Here is a 15,133-nt window from a genome sequence, read left to right as displayed (position 1 = left end):
GACGAAAGAACAAGGCTTTTACATTAAAAACATACTTTGTTATTCGACAACCGCTATAATTCAACGCAAGCTTAGCGTTGCAAATAATAGAATAACGCGCTTAAGTATGTATTTTTCATTGCGTATATAAGTACACATTTATCTCGTTATTCGGTTTAACAGTAAGTATCTGTGACAACGAGCATCGAATTTCTGCATTTGCAGATCGTAGGACGTCGGTTCTCGAAGTTCTATTAAATAAGATTATCATGGGATAAACTACGGTATAGTTACAAGTTTCCCATCTTCACACCAACAAAAAAATACACTAACTTCCCGCTTTCACGACGAAATTTCATTATTTTTATACAAATAACTTTTTGTTCTACTAACGTCGATAACGTGACGAGCGTCGTTTTAGGTTGTCCGATATTTTCAATAACAATAGCCTGACTATAGATCGACGAAATTAAACTAGATATCACCGAAAAAAAGAAAACAGCTCGTCGTGAAAACGGGAATATGATCAATTCCCTATAGTTTCCTAGTTTAGAAAATTCATTAGCGTTCGCAACCATCTATACATCTTGTCACACAAAGCGCGTGATCCATGTATTATATTATCTTTAATTTATTTTTTAAGTATATCTTTGAAACCGCAGTGAAAAAAGACGACGTCTAAACGCGAAAGAGATCCAAAAAAAAAAAAAAAAAAAAAGAGAGAAAAAGAACGTATCTAACTATCTATTTCGTTCAATCTGCGCCAAGGTGATTGATCTTCTAGAACATTGCTCCCTGACGGCAGAGTAAGTTAAAATCCATCATCTAAGTTAAATAAACTAATGATAATACTTTCTCTTTCGAGTCTGGTATGCTCGAATACTAGTAAAGGAGGAGGACGAAGAAAGATCAGGTCAAAAGGGACCCCTTCAGTTGATCTACCGTACGATGCTCGTGGGATGCATCGTTGGTTACCAAGCTGTCGTGAATGCCGCGGCATTCTAAATGCACTCTTGTGAACGATATTTAGATTAGAGATCGTGTCGGAAACTTGCCATATCGTTTTTTCCAGTTGAATGCTGGTGATTCGAAACTTTCCTGATCATCTCTGAATTAAACGTTCCTGAGTGGTTCCGTACAGCAGCTGAAAACAGTCTTGTATTGCAATTGTCATGGGACAACAAATGCACTGGCAGATAAAGTGGAGATACTTCGTGACAATCCGGTCTATGAAATCGGGCAGGTACGTCGAATAGCAAACAATAGATCGTTCATCAAACTTGAAACGATTACCGTTTGTTACTCGAAGTACCGTTCTTTGGTCACTACCAATTCAAATCCCACGAGAATAAATCGCTCTCTTCTACGACGGTAGAATATCAAGTTCAAGGACACTTTGTGTACAGGGAGACAAGCCATCTTCGCTTTTGTGCATCAAGGTGCTCTTCAAATCCCTCAATTTCTGCGGTTGAAGAGCCATAGCGGTGTTCCTAGGCAAGGTTGCGATTGGATTTGTGCTGTGGCTCTTAAAACTGGCTTTTTCGTACCGATTGATTCCTTTCTCCGATTCCGAATTGTATCTTCTCTTCGCTGTTAGCTCTATGTTCGGTTGTTTCAACACGGAATCTCTGTCCTCGAAGCAAGGAACCGTTTGCATGGATACGGTGTTTCTGCGATCGTTGAACAAGGACTTGGGATTTAGAGTGACTTCTCTGGCAGAGCCAAAGTGCTTAAAGTTCTCACAGATCGGGCTGTTCATGAAGCTCGTGTCCACAGGATGACAGGACTCGGGAACGCGTTTCTCGATCTTGATCTCGGTGACGTTTTGACGAATCAGAATATCGGGAGCAGCTTCTGGTAACGGTTCTTGGGAGATCGGTGGCCATTTTAAATCGCGTGCCATGTCACGGTCAATCGCGAGGAACTTTCGTCTAGATTTGTCTATGTTATGCCAACGATAGCGTAATTTTCTAAAAACGAGGTAGTCAACAAAGAAGTACTCCATTAGCAACGAGATCACGAAGTTGACGATACCGTAACCGACCAAGATGAAGCGGAAGCCAACGTTCTCTGGAAGAATCAGCTCGAACCAGTTACTCAACCACTCAAAGGGAAAGGTCGCGAGGTAAACGGAGAAGAGGCTGAGACAAATGAACGAGGTGAGCAGACCGTAATTCGTGAACAGAGATTTTCTATATGGATGACCCTTAGAGAATGTCACAGCTAGAATGATATACTGCATGGAACTGATTATGAAAACTGTGTAATTTTCGGTACAGCTCACATCGTCCTTGTTCTCAGCAGCTTTCTCCGTAGCATTGAACGGTTTGAACCAATCCATTTGTTGAAGATGCCATAGACTAACGGACTGAAATAGAGCCACAATCAAAATTTGCGTCACTAAGCTAAGAATGGGAGTGATGCTAATGAGACTGTTCAGAGGAGCTGTCTTGACTAATGGACCATCGTAAGCCTCGGTACGACCAAAGAAGAAAGCGAAGATCGAGATGATAAAGAGATCTATGTAGAGGAACTCGATGTCTGTCAAATTCGACTCGAAACTGTACAGCAGCATCACGGAGATGAATTGAGTGAGCGAGTAACTAGCCATATACTTGAAAATTCCGAAGGAAGTGACCAAAGCTGCGCGACCCTCTCGAATCACGGTCAATACGCAAGAAATGTTAGTCTCGCGACTTGTAAACGGCGATGCTACTGAAGATTCAGTGTCAGAGAGAGAAATTCCGGTGTGGGCAGCTTTCAAAGCTCCACAGTCGTTTGCCCCATCACCTACCATAGCTGAAAATAATATTTAAAATTAACGTTTCGATCAAGATAATATAAATTGTTTGAAGAAGAATTCAGTTACGTACCAACATAGTATCCCAAAGATTGCAATTCCTGAACGAGTTGTTGCTTCTGGTCTGGCGACATCCTCGCAAAGATTGCTCCACGAGTGACAAGTTTGGGAATCAGTTCTGGGTAATATTGTTTGACTAGTGCCCACGTTTTACCCGTGAGAGAAAACACGTATTTGTTTTTTGAATGGTGTAAGCTGAAACAATGACACACAAAAGTGAGGAATTAGATGTTAACACGTTCGCTATTGGATTAATTTAAATTTAATCCTAAACTATGAAATAAGCGAATGTGTAAGTTTCGCACTAATTTACTGTAGTAGTAAATGTAAAGATAATGGTGTATAGCTGAATGAACTTACTCGTCGGCTAAATAATTGACATCGTTATCGAACTGATTATTCCCAAAGGAGCCACTCTCCACTGTTTCCAAGCTAGCTACACTATTCAAATCAGTCATTTCGCTGAGATCTCCGTGTCCCATAGATGGCTGACTGCTGCTCTTCGTGAAATAGATTTGTGGTTTCATCTGGTTCTGCTGAGTGGCAGAAACCGCAATGACGGGTGTACCTGGCTTCACGATGTCACAGTCTCTGGCAACGGATAGTGCAGTCAGCATATTGTCACCAGTTACCATGACAGTCTTTATACAGGCAGTGTTTAATGCACTGATCACAGGCGTGGTTTCTGGTTTCAATCTGTTTTCCATAATGACGAATGCTAAGAACGTCAGATCGGACTCTGCAGATTCGCGACTCAATCGCTGGACTTTGGCGTAAGGAAGACGATTCAAAGATTTGTGTGCGAGGCCGATCACACGGTAGCCTTCCGAAGTATAGTCTTGTAACACAGTGCCAAAATCTGCTGGGACTATAAAAACAATACGATTAGTCATAACTTGAAGAGAGTTTAAAACACAAAATTTAAAAGATGTGTTGCAATATTTACTGGTTTCTGCTCTGGAGAGACTGAGAATCATTTCTGGGCTGCCTTTGCAATAGAGGTCGTAATGATTAGCTCCCAACGTCCTGGTAATCACGCTCATCCTTTGGAGACTAGATGTGAACGGAAATTGACGAACGATTCCAATTTCTAAACCTTGCTCCCCCAATTCTGTCGTGGAACCAGTCAACGTGGTATCAATGTTGTTTAAAGAGATGTTATCGATCACGTCAGAAGACATAGAATTTTGTCGGCTGATCGAGATTCTTATTTCGTTGGGTAGCTTCTTCAATAGATTGGAGCCTTTTGGTGGTCGCACTATTGTAGGGAAAAGCATCGAGAATTTTGACGTATCGGATACATCGGGCTCTTCCAAGCTCCAACCCGTAGACTCAAACATTTTTAGATCGAGTGGATCTCCGACGAGTTGATTTTCTATTATAGTGATTCCGTGGCAAGTCACCATTCCGATGAGAAGATCGTTTAGGGGCAAGGATGTGATATCTTTGATAGGCGGCTGGAACTTCTTATCGATGGTATTCACTACGCCCCACATGTCAAGACCATCTTCAGTCAGCGTCCCAGTTTTGTCAAAACAGATGCAGTCAATTGATCCTGACACATTGATCGTTCTTGGACTCGTACAGTAAATCTTGTTTTTCTCGAGTCTGCGTTGTGCCACCATTCGACCAACTGTCATAGCCGCTGGTAGAGCTGGCGGTACTACGATGGTAACCAGATCTAATGCTTCAAGAGCGATGTGATGGTTTGGGACACCTCTCATAGCTTTCGTCACAATGGTGTAAATCACGCCAATACTAGCTATACCAGCCAATAATACGACGAACTTGTAAGAATCTTGTTCAAACTTAAAATCGACGGGTGGAGGGTACATAATGGATCTGACCAGTCCACCTTTGCTGGTGTTGAACCCAGTTCTCACGACAACAGCTAAAACCTGTAAGAAAAATAAATTATGCGGTCAATAATCATTAATCATTTTCCAAAGTCCCTATACAATAATTAGACTGCAGATTTTTATAAATTTATAGGAAATGCAAAAATGCATAGAATGCATATAATATGCAAGAATATATAAAATATTTAAAGAAACAAATCTCTGTTCAGGTCTCATTTTTTTCAGTTCTGCCCGTAAAAATATGAATTTGCATAGATATGTCTAGTAATAACGAACTTAGAAAATTAATTAGAAATTCTAATGTTTCGAGTTACCTTCTCCGAACCGTAGTATCTCGTTTGAATAACTCGAGTACCACAGAACAGGGTGTGTCTCGCATGTTCCTTAATGTCGTATATCATTTCATTAGACGAAGGAATAGGTGTTTTTGTGACAGGAACCGACTCTCCGGTCAACATAGATTCATTCAGAATGCAATTCCCAGTCAGAAGCACTGCGTCACAAGGCATCAAACAGCCATGAGATGGAATAACCAAAATGTCACCAGGTACCAATTTTTCAGCAGGCACGGTCGCTGTTTGCCCGGTCGCGCGGTCTCTCATCACCGTTGCCACGTCGGAAGAGTGTACAGTGGAACGTAAGTTGTGTTGGTTCTGCAAAAGGATCCTTGGTTATTAATATAATTCAGAGATTGATGCAACAAGCGACCGAAAAGTTTCATACCCGACGAGTCTGGAAGACTGCCATAATTATGCCGACGCTGGACATGGCCAAGATGACCATGGCGTAATAATAATAGTTGTCGGCAATCCAGAGACAAAAACTAAACAGTTGGAAGACGTAGAATGGATTAAGGACCTCGAGACAAAGCAGCGTTAAAATACTCTTTACTCGAATCACGATTTCATTGTTTCCGTAAACGCAACGTCTGTAAAGAAATCGGAAAATATTTTTTAGATAAAGTGTCGCAAAATAAATTTATTATGTTTATGGGAATTTTTGTGGATATTTGCCTCATATGCTGTTCAAGCGAATTTAATCCTTGCATTTGATGTAATGTGGAAGTTAGGACACCAACGTCTAAACCACGAAGTTTTAGGAACTCGGATCTCTCGGGGTCCCAAACGTAAGTTAACTTCTTGCAGTGGAACAGAATGATCGACGGAACCTCTGTATACAAATATAAATTGATTAATCTCTTTATACGAAGAAGAAATATTTTCCAGAAGACTTTTCTTACCACAAAAAAAAAAAAATATTTCTCTTAATCATTGAATACTTACGTTTAAATTGTCCACCAGCTAAATGCAGCGAGAGTGAGGAAGGATATTCTTCCTTTACTTCCTTGACGGTTATCACGCTGCCGTTCTCCATCCATGGTTCGTTATCCATCAATGATTTTCCATCGAAAGGTTTACCGCTTGAAATATATGTAAAATATTAGCTTGAAATTAATAAAAAAGATGTCGTTGATAAAATAAGAAATGCTTACAGTATATCTTGAGCGGCCAAAGTCTGCAATTTCTTTACGTAATAACTCGTGTGTTTTCCTTGGAATTTTTCTACCAGCAAAACAGTGTCTGCGGTTTCTAATTGACATTTGGAATGAGTTGCTAGCAACATAAGATGCGGTATCCAGTGAAAGACCAATCTAAGAAGCCCTCCGGTAATGATAATCAAGAACCAAGTAACGGCGGTTAGAATATTGTTTCTCTTGTATCTAGAGGAAACAGGAAAAGGCGTTGCATAACATCGTGACACTTTCAACACGCGATATGTATGTATGTACCTACCCATAAATTTCCATTTGATCTTCTTCACCAGGGTTGATGTAATCGATGCCATTCTTTAGGTGGAGAATTCCATTGCCTCTGGTTCCTGAAATAACACAATGGCCAAATAATTAGATCGATATAATCGACGACAGGCGATGAAATTTCATAGAAATAACCGCGTGAAATAAATTGCTTCGTAACAATGTGAAATGCTCGTAATCATCAATTAAACGGACTATCAATGGTACGTTATTTATGGACGGCGATTTCATTCGGTAGGATCGTCAAGGACGATTCGATAGAATCGCTGCCAAATAATTTGATTAAGTAGGCGGTGATCTCTTACCCTCCAAAAGTTCCGTTTTCTGCTCGCGCTGTTGATCAGCGGTGGTATTAGTACCGCGTGTTCCAAACACGCTGTACGCGTTTCTGGCGAAGCTCAAGTTCAATTTATTCGGAGTAGGCGGCATGATGATCGCAGAAAAAGGAGCAGATCTTAAGCGCGAATACTATATATATGTATGTAATATCTATCTATATATATATATAATATATATATATGTATGTATGTATGTTTCTCCTCTCTCTTTTTAAATTTGGTATAATTGTTCGTGGTCTCACGGGAGATCACTCAGCGAGGATACTGCTTGCGGTATCACGACAGGGGGTTTTTCCCTTTCGACGTTTCTTATCCTTCTTCCAAATTTGAATCCTTAATCGTTTCACAACTACATTTTACCACTACTCTTATCACCTACGATTTATTGTCTATGGGTCAACCGCGGACCCGTTTGTTTTTGTTGTTTTATTCAACAACGGTATGAACAAAGAGAAGAAAAAACAAGAACAACGACACAAAGTTCGTCAACTGGCTTCAGAGGGAGATCGACGAGAATAAAATACTCGTGACAAGAGAGAAAAATGGGATTCTAGCCGAAACCAATTGAACGGTTCAGATGTGGCTCCCCTAGGAATAATGCAAGACGAGGAGATCGCTCTTTTAGGCAATAACCCCGTCTGCTACCGACACCGATTACCCGCCATTTTCGGGTCCGTCTTCAATGTTCTCGACGTAAATCTCAACAGAGCGTTCTCTTGCATTTGGCTGACATCGACAGGGACCAAGATGCGTCAGGATATAGCGGTATCCTGTCGAATGGATCGAGGTTCGAAGATCTTTCTTCCACGAGAGTTCAAGTGGCAGTGGCTAATTGTTTGAGTGGCAGGACAACGATGACGTTGACGATGAAACAGTAGCTGATGCTATCGCTTCGGACCTGCCCCCGAGTTCCTGGATTCGTGTCAGTCGCCAGGATCAGTAAGCTTTCGCCAGCCAATTCGTGGCGTGGTCACTGCTCGTTCACCTTCGCTCATACCGCGTCGTACGCACGCCTGTTTTGAATCTCTGTCGGCCAATCTCGGATGAAGCAGCTGAGGCTCTTCGAAATCCCAGCAGTTCACCAGAGATCTCTTCGTCTTGCCCTTGTCTCTCGCGGCCGATCCAATGTTACCTCGACCTTTTGTTCCGCAGCCAACTTCTATCGCCTCTCTTGCATTCTCGTGCCTCCCTTTTGCTGCCTCAACGTGCGATCTCAAATACATTACGGGTTATAAGAGTATTTTGGATGCCGTCGGGTGTGTCGATCGGCAGGGAAACTTCGTGGATCCTCTTCGATCAATAGAGACCTGTCTTATCGATTAAACGATCGGGTCGATAAATGATGTATCGATCGTACGACTAACGATATTGTTCCAAGATCTTCACAATCACTAAGTAAATTTACAAAGCGATTATCGATTTTCTAAGGATTTAAGTACACGAGTGTTCGATTGAAAAGTACAATTGATCACAGGGAGAAAATGTCTAGATTGGGAGTAAATGTCGATTCTAACAGATGCACGAAAGAAAAGAAAAATTATTGTCCGCGATCGAGAGTACTTCGCTCTTTTATATAATGTTCGTTTCACGGTTTCGTGAATTTCGAACACCTATATATAGAATTGATTACGTCAACGTCCAAGTTCTTTTGTCGAAGGTGATCACACGTCTCCCACGAACTCCTTCAATGATTAACACTTTTATTTTTTCACGCGCGAAAACCAATGCACTCGTTTTTAGCACTGCTCCTCACTCGTAATTATCACTCGTGATCCGGCTGTTCAATCCTGACTAATCGCCCTCGCGGCTCAAACGTACTCAAATTCTTGCTCTTTCTCACGGTTATGGTCTTTGCTTTTCTGTTCGTTGGACGATTCTTTCAGATGATCCGTTTAAACGATTCACCCTCTTCGGGACTTCTAAGTACAGAGAACACGGTGCAATAGTTTGTACCTAGTATCTTACTCATGCTGATGATTTCAATTCGTTCGTACGCGTCGATGATCAGCTCCGCCCTGTTAGGCCTCCGTAAATTAGGAAACAGAAAAGAAAAAATCTCTCTCCTCCAGGAAGTCACTTTGCACACGGTCGTTTCACTTGCGTTTCATGCATCTGTGGCCGTTTTCGGGTTTCTCGCTCACGACACTCACTGCGTCTGCTTCTGTCGACATGCACCGTGTCGGTTTATAAGCGCTCACGTTCGAGGAAAAACGACACCTTTCCTTCTCGCATGCCTGTTAATTTTTTTCCTTGAAAAGCCCACGATCCGTTGGAACTCTTTCAAACCGCTTCGTGCAACGTGCTCACAATGAATCTAAGATGGCGACTAGCCAGTCGTTCCTTTATAACTGTACACCGAAATGCTTTCTTTCTCTTCCTTCCACGACCGCGTTTGTCCAATGGTTCTCGCTCAGCGACAACGATTCGTTCGACGAGTTTCGTGGTAGACCGGTTCGTACGATCACTCTGAAACACTGACAAGTACGAAACAGCTGGCACAAAGCGTTCGTCCCAATTACAACGAGGTTCCAGACGCAAGTGTATTAAGGGAATCGTTTGGCATTAGCAGAAGACTTGCGCTCTTGCCTGCTTCGATCCCGGTTCAGGGGCGTACTCCTTGCTCTGCCTTTTCAGGTACGCCACGTGTCTCGTTTCGTTACTCGACTCCGAAACGCCGATTCGATTACGCTCTGTCAACGTTTTATGAAACGCTGAACCTCAACTACATCGACGAATTCGCAAACGTTTGCTGATTCACATGTGAATATTTACACGACGCGACGTATCAACAATTTCTCACGATTAAATTAAAGTGTTTAGAATTTTCTTTAATTCTATAAGTTGCGAGGCATTGAAGGCGCCAGTTGTTTCATTCGATTAAAATAGAAAAGTCTTTCCAATTACACCATCGAATGAAAATCTCTGTTTGAAGTAACTTTACCAAAATTTTAACTTATTCTTCGACAGCTGTCATGGTATAATTCAATTTGTCATTTTGTAATTATCGACGTTCTCAAGGGCTAACTAGCGAATTTCGTGGCACCAGGTTTAGTGATGCCGTGCCTGAGATATCCCCACCATTTGGTTTTGCCTCGACCTACGACGACGTTGCCGTTCGTGAGTCATTTATTCTCACTAAATCGCCTTCCGTGGCACGAGTACGGCCCTGTTAATTGCATGGGACTTAAAATGCATGCGCCTGTTTTCATGGTGATACCTCTTCCACTACCCTCTAAGTGGTTATCGAAGGAGCGCACCTGTTTAGGTGTTGTAGCGGCGAAACCCAGGCAAATCGAACGGTTTACCCGCTCCAGCTGTCCTCGTCACTGTCTCTCTCTCTCTCCTTCTCTCTTCGATTCTTCATTGGAGTATTGAACGAGCCCGAAAGCCTCGTGGTCGATACTCTGTTCGAGTTAACTTTCTGCTTTACTATGGCCAGCACGTGCCAAGCGTCTGAAACGTTCACACCTAACTCTCGTGCGGCTGGTGGGGCATTTCTTTGCCGTACCCTCTTTTAGATAACTCCGAGTTTAACCTTTCAAGGCACATTCAGCGCGTTAGCGATTATTGGAGCTTCAAAAGAAGTTTCTTTTATCCGATAAAACAGTGTCCGAGGAGAATAGGGTCAAGTTTAAAATGAGATTACTAGATTTCATAAATATATAGCCTGTTATTTAAGGAATAACATTTCAGTGTTTTGATGATATAAGTAATGGAGATACGTATATCGTTGAGCTTGAATCTTGTTACGTTTCATTTGTTTGAATGAAAACAGATGCTAATAATATGATACTACGCATCGACTACAGGTCAGATTGTTGTAACACGCAATCATGAATGACTGAGATGTCGTTAAAGAACATAGGGAAAGAACATGTGAGAAAGAGAGAGAGAGAGAGAGCGAGCATAAATATGTGACTATTCGGTCTGAAGATATCTGAATTAAATATTTTAACAATGAGGAAATACACCTGAAGTTGTTTTGTAACTCATCGTTGCGACAGTTTTTCCTGGAATTGTGAGCTCCGTCTCATTCGAATTTCTTTTATCGTACAGGACGTATCGTACATATCGTATTTACGTATAGGAATTATTGAATGTCGTAATTACGTACAGGAATCGTTGAATGTCGTAATTACGTACAGGAATCGTTGAATGTCGTAATTACACCAAGAGATAGCGAAACTTATGTAAGGTGAATATTGTGAACTGTGTGAACGATGACATGCGATTTTCCGGCGCCGCAGACGCGATGCTTTGTACTCGTATAGTTTCGCGCCGTTAGCTTCTCTTGGTGAAGGAATCGCATGATTTCCGGTTAATCGATGTATGTTTCTCGTTTATCTCGTTTATCGTAGTTTCGATTATTCGATCACGTTTCGCGTGTACACTTAGCGATTTTATTGATCAAATAAAGCGACGTATAGCTACCTATGTTACAAATTAGTCTATCCGGTAATCGGTCACGTTTCATCTGCAAACGTTTGAAATTTGATACACAGTATGACAAGGTTAGATAACATTTATTGTTAGAGTAACCGTGGCTTATCGATAACGGGTTTCTACTTTCCGATGTTCAGATGTGAGGAAGATCGTTCATATTAATTCAATGAGCATATTCGATTCGCTGCGTGGTTATGTAAGATCAGTAGGTTTTCGTGAACGTCTGTAAATATCGATAATCTTAAACTGGCAGCTTTTGTGGAAACATGAAAGTGGACGTTATCTTTTGCTTGTTCAGTGTCACACAACTGGTGCTTTAATAAGCGTAACTTGAGCGATAGGTCGAGGCTACTGATAGAAATTAAAATTAAAGATATTACGTTTCTTCCTTTGTAATCCATCGAAATCTTAAATGTTCTTTATTTGACGTTGTTTTTTTACAAAAATTATCTTATCAGACATTATTTAAACGTTTATCGAACTAATTACGTTTTCCATCATTCAAACGAGGAAATTCTATTTATATCAATTGGATCATCGAGATGATACACGCTGAATCGAGGACATGTTATCGCAGAGAGACAGTTTCTTTTTTCTTATCCAGTTTTCGTCATTGATAAAGATCGAGATATCGACGATAAATCGTTACGTGGATTCTTTTCTCTGATCCGATTCCCGAATTTAAATACGCGTCACGGAAGGCAGACGCGTGTCGACCTCCGTGCTATTTTCGAACGAGTCGTGTCGTCGACCGATTCGATGAAAATCGTCTCATATTCTACTTACTTACTCGTCTTTTCGACTCGCTCCCTGCATTTAGAAGCATGCGCGGTGAACGTCATGGCCGTTTGAACTTTTCGCGTCTATAATAATCCAGTGACTCGACCCTGATTTTGTTGTCGACTGAAATTTCGACGGAGTCATCTGCGTTTCCGACACGCGAATTACTAACTGAGTTATTTACAACGCGTGATCTGTCCGGAAACACGCATTTCTCGTGGAACATCATCTTCAAGAATGTGCAATTGACAATTATAATTTTGCCTCAAGCTTCTCACGCACAGAGATTCTCGCTAACAGTCGTTTGAAGAAGTACTGATGAGTACATCTTCTCATATGGAAAATTATTTCTTGTTATTTCTGCATCTAAGTATTTTCGTACTTTAGAAATCGTCAATACAATCGTAACGTAACGAGATTTCAGAATGGAACGAGATAAAGTTACTTTTTGCTCGTATCTGTCTCACAAAATCGGCTTGTGTTTCTTTTTAATGATAGACACGAAGGAAAAATACTTGATTTGTGAATGATGTCTGATTGCAGCGCATAACCTTCGGGGTTATCACGAAGCGGAGCTTCATATGGTCTGTACATCTGTAAAATTGAACGAGAGAGCCTGATCAACGCGGAAATACAGACGATTTCGTGGATAAATACGAGAATATGGCTCTGTGTGAATTGTTTTCGTGATTGATAAGGAACGTAATCTTCAAAGAATGAAACTGATATTTACGATTACCCGATTCTATTTAGATGTCTCTGATAACAAACCTGCTATTCATATCAGATTTATCCGAACACGCTTTGTCGTTTTGATAAACCGATTTTCTGAAATGGAGTTTCACGTGTGTAGCCAGCTACGTGATATCACACATATTTATTGTACAAGACGTCATGATTGTTCTGCGATAAGAAAACCTTGCTTAATTTCAACGTGGTTTCATAAAACCGATTCTTCACAGTAGATACAGGCGGCGTGCGTCAGACGCAAAATACTATAGATACACAATACGAAACACTGATAATTTGCATCGATAAGGTTGATGAACTGATACCGCCGGTAAATTGACTCGATGCAACAGCAAAATTTCTGATCAAAGAGGTAAGAACTTTTGTATGATTAAAAGCAGAATACAGAAATCGGGAAATTTTTCGATACAAGTTTAGCGTCAAACAATTTAGAATTCTAATTGTACTTTAGTCACCAATTGACGAGGCTCGTTTCTTTCGCGTTGCCGTATTGCGTTAAGGTTTTTTAGTAGATCAATCTTTTTAAATCATTATGTTAGAACGCATAGACTGAGGACGCGGCATCGCGGCAGCCCGACAACTTCGTTCGTTAAATGTGTCACCTCTTAATTGACGAATCGTTTCGAATGGACGGGAGTCATTTGTGAGAACATTAGAGTAGCTCATGTCTGCTACTTATATATATATATATATACATACTTCGAATTCGAAACGTTTCTAGCCACGTGCGATACGCTTCGGTGAAAATAGAACTCAAGGAGAAATTGTAGTAATTGATGCTCGTCATTTTCCTTTCTTTTTTACACTCTCTTTCAAAACCAACCCTCGAACAAAAGTTACCATGATTTATCGATTACGGAATCTCCCTCGAGCGATAATCAGCAGCTATTGCAAAGTAATTTCTTCTAATTAGTATTTTCCTAACTTTCATGAATCGATATCGGCTGATAGATTGATATCGACTTTACTTGGGTAAAATAAAACAATATTTAAGGTACAACGAAATTAATTAATTGATCATGAGTAATGTCGATAATGTACGCAATCACGATATTAACAAAACTCCTCTTGATAATCATCGCATTTAAAATAGATCGGTTGCAACGAAAGAACTATAGTTATTAGCTATTTCGACACTATGTTATTTTCGTAAATCCAATGGATAGTAACTACGAATTATCTATCGTATTTATTGTCGTCATATTTGTAAATCATAATTTGGATATGAGATTCGAAAACTGTATCTATGCATGTAATTTTTGTCGGACAGGCTCGATCAAAGTTTCGGATCGTCTCGATTTTATATCGGTATCGATTCGGGATTACAAACGTCGATCGAGTATTGCCATAACGTTGAGCAACCGGAGACCGGTCGAGGACTGACGCAGAGGAAAGTTTCGCTGTTACTTTTATACGTGGAACCGGCTATACGTAAACAGAACGTTAGTCTGTGTTAATATAACCAGCACGACACATTAATCACTCAGCTTGGTAAACGTATAGCCACCGTGATTCCACTTTTGTCCAGATTTCAATTTTCTTGGATTTGTGACGCTTCAAAATTCTAACAACAGCTCTTAAACCATTAAAGCCAGTATTTATGCATGTTTCGTAAAACTCAAGGATTTGTAGGCTCGACATTTAAAAACCTTCAACTCCTTAAAATCCCATAAATCTTCCTAAGTATACAATTTCTAGTTTGTCAAGGACTGTACAATCTGTTCACCCAAGACCATCACCAAGCAACGTATTCGTTGAAATAACAAAAGCCTACCGTTCATGGTGCTTATCCTCAGCTCGGAGGAGGCTGGTTCGAAATTGGTGTTCTCCACTTTTGTATCGTGACGACGACGACGTTGGTGATGGTGGTTGGACAGGTGGGCATTTAGAAGTAATCGAACACCAAGGGAACGCCGGGCATCGCGTGTCACCGGGGGCCGTGATCGTCGTTTTTGTTTCCCGAGAGATCAGCAACGAGGCAACATAATTTCGGTGGCACGCGCAGCTGCGCCGTCAAGAGAAACGCTACGCGACCGCGCAGAAAAGCAGCAGGGACGCGCAACGGAGCGCCGAGCAACACTGTCGTCGCGTCGCTCCTCTCGCGAGTTCTTCGCCCCGTTACCGAGCTATACGTAATCGCTTTCATGTACCGGCGATCCACGCGAATCTACGCCGCTGATTGGTTGAGACCAATTCCTTATCAACGAACATTGTTCCGTTGGAACCGATGTTTCAAAACGGCCAGTCCTTGTCCCTGTCGATCTATCGATTTCGAGTAAATGAAGCTAGTTAACACGCCTCGAGCAAT

General features: G+C 41.2%; 2 protein-coding genes across 3 annotated transcripts in view; both read right to left on the bottom strand.

The window, feature by feature from the left end:
• LOC132913737 (proteasome subunit beta type-3) overlaps positions 1-15,133 on the bottom strand; it is a 341,911-nt gene that overhangs the window by 42,461 nt on the left and 284,317 nt on the right. The window lies entirely within an intron of this gene.
• On the bottom strand, positions 557-14,962 carry LOC132913709 (polyamine-transporting ATPase 13A3). 2 transcript variants are annotated; one of them, XM_060972226.1, is made up of 11 exons: positions 14,600-14,962; positions 6,492-6,576; positions 6,191-6,418; positions 5,982-6,118; positions 5,712-5,868; positions 5,422-5,626; positions 5,013-5,351; positions 3,786-4,737; positions 3,200-3,707; positions 2,853-3,034; positions 557-2,778 (listed from the first exon to the last, which is right to left on the bottom strand). In XM_060972226.1, exons 1-11 carry the CDS (start codon positions 14,604-14,606, stop codon positions 1,343-1,345), a joined length of 4,236 nt encoding a protein of 1,411 aa, XP_060828209.1. In that variant the 5' UTR covers positions 14,607-14,962; the 3' UTR covers positions 557-1,342. The 2 variants fall into 2 exon arrangements, with proteins under 2 accessions (XP_060828209.1, XP_060828208.1); XM_060972225.1 differs by lacking the exon at positions 14,600-14,962 and adding an exon at positions 6,820-9,419.

Source organism: Bombus pascuorum, chromosome 13 (assembly GCF_905332965.1).
Source record: "Bombus pascuorum chromosome 13, iyBomPasc1.1, whole genome shotgun sequence".
NCBI lineage: Eukaryota > Metazoa > Arthropoda > Insecta > Hymenoptera > Apidae > Bombus > Bombus pascuorum.
This window is presented reverse-complemented; position numbering and strand designations above follow the sequence as displayed.

Coding starts and splice junctions, on each gene's coding strand:
- LOC132913709 (XM_060972225.1), bottom strand. CDS start 6,943: ATGCCGCCTACTCCGAATAAATTGAACTTGAGCTTCGCCAGAAACGCG. Junction 6,419..6,491: donor GATCAAATGGAAATTTATGG/GTAGGTACATAC, acceptor TGTTTCCTCTAG/ATACAAGAGAAACAATATTC. Junction 5,869..5,981: donor AGCTGGTGGACAATTTAAAC/GTAAGTATTCAA, acceptor ATTTGTATACAG/AGGTTCCGTCGATCATTCTG.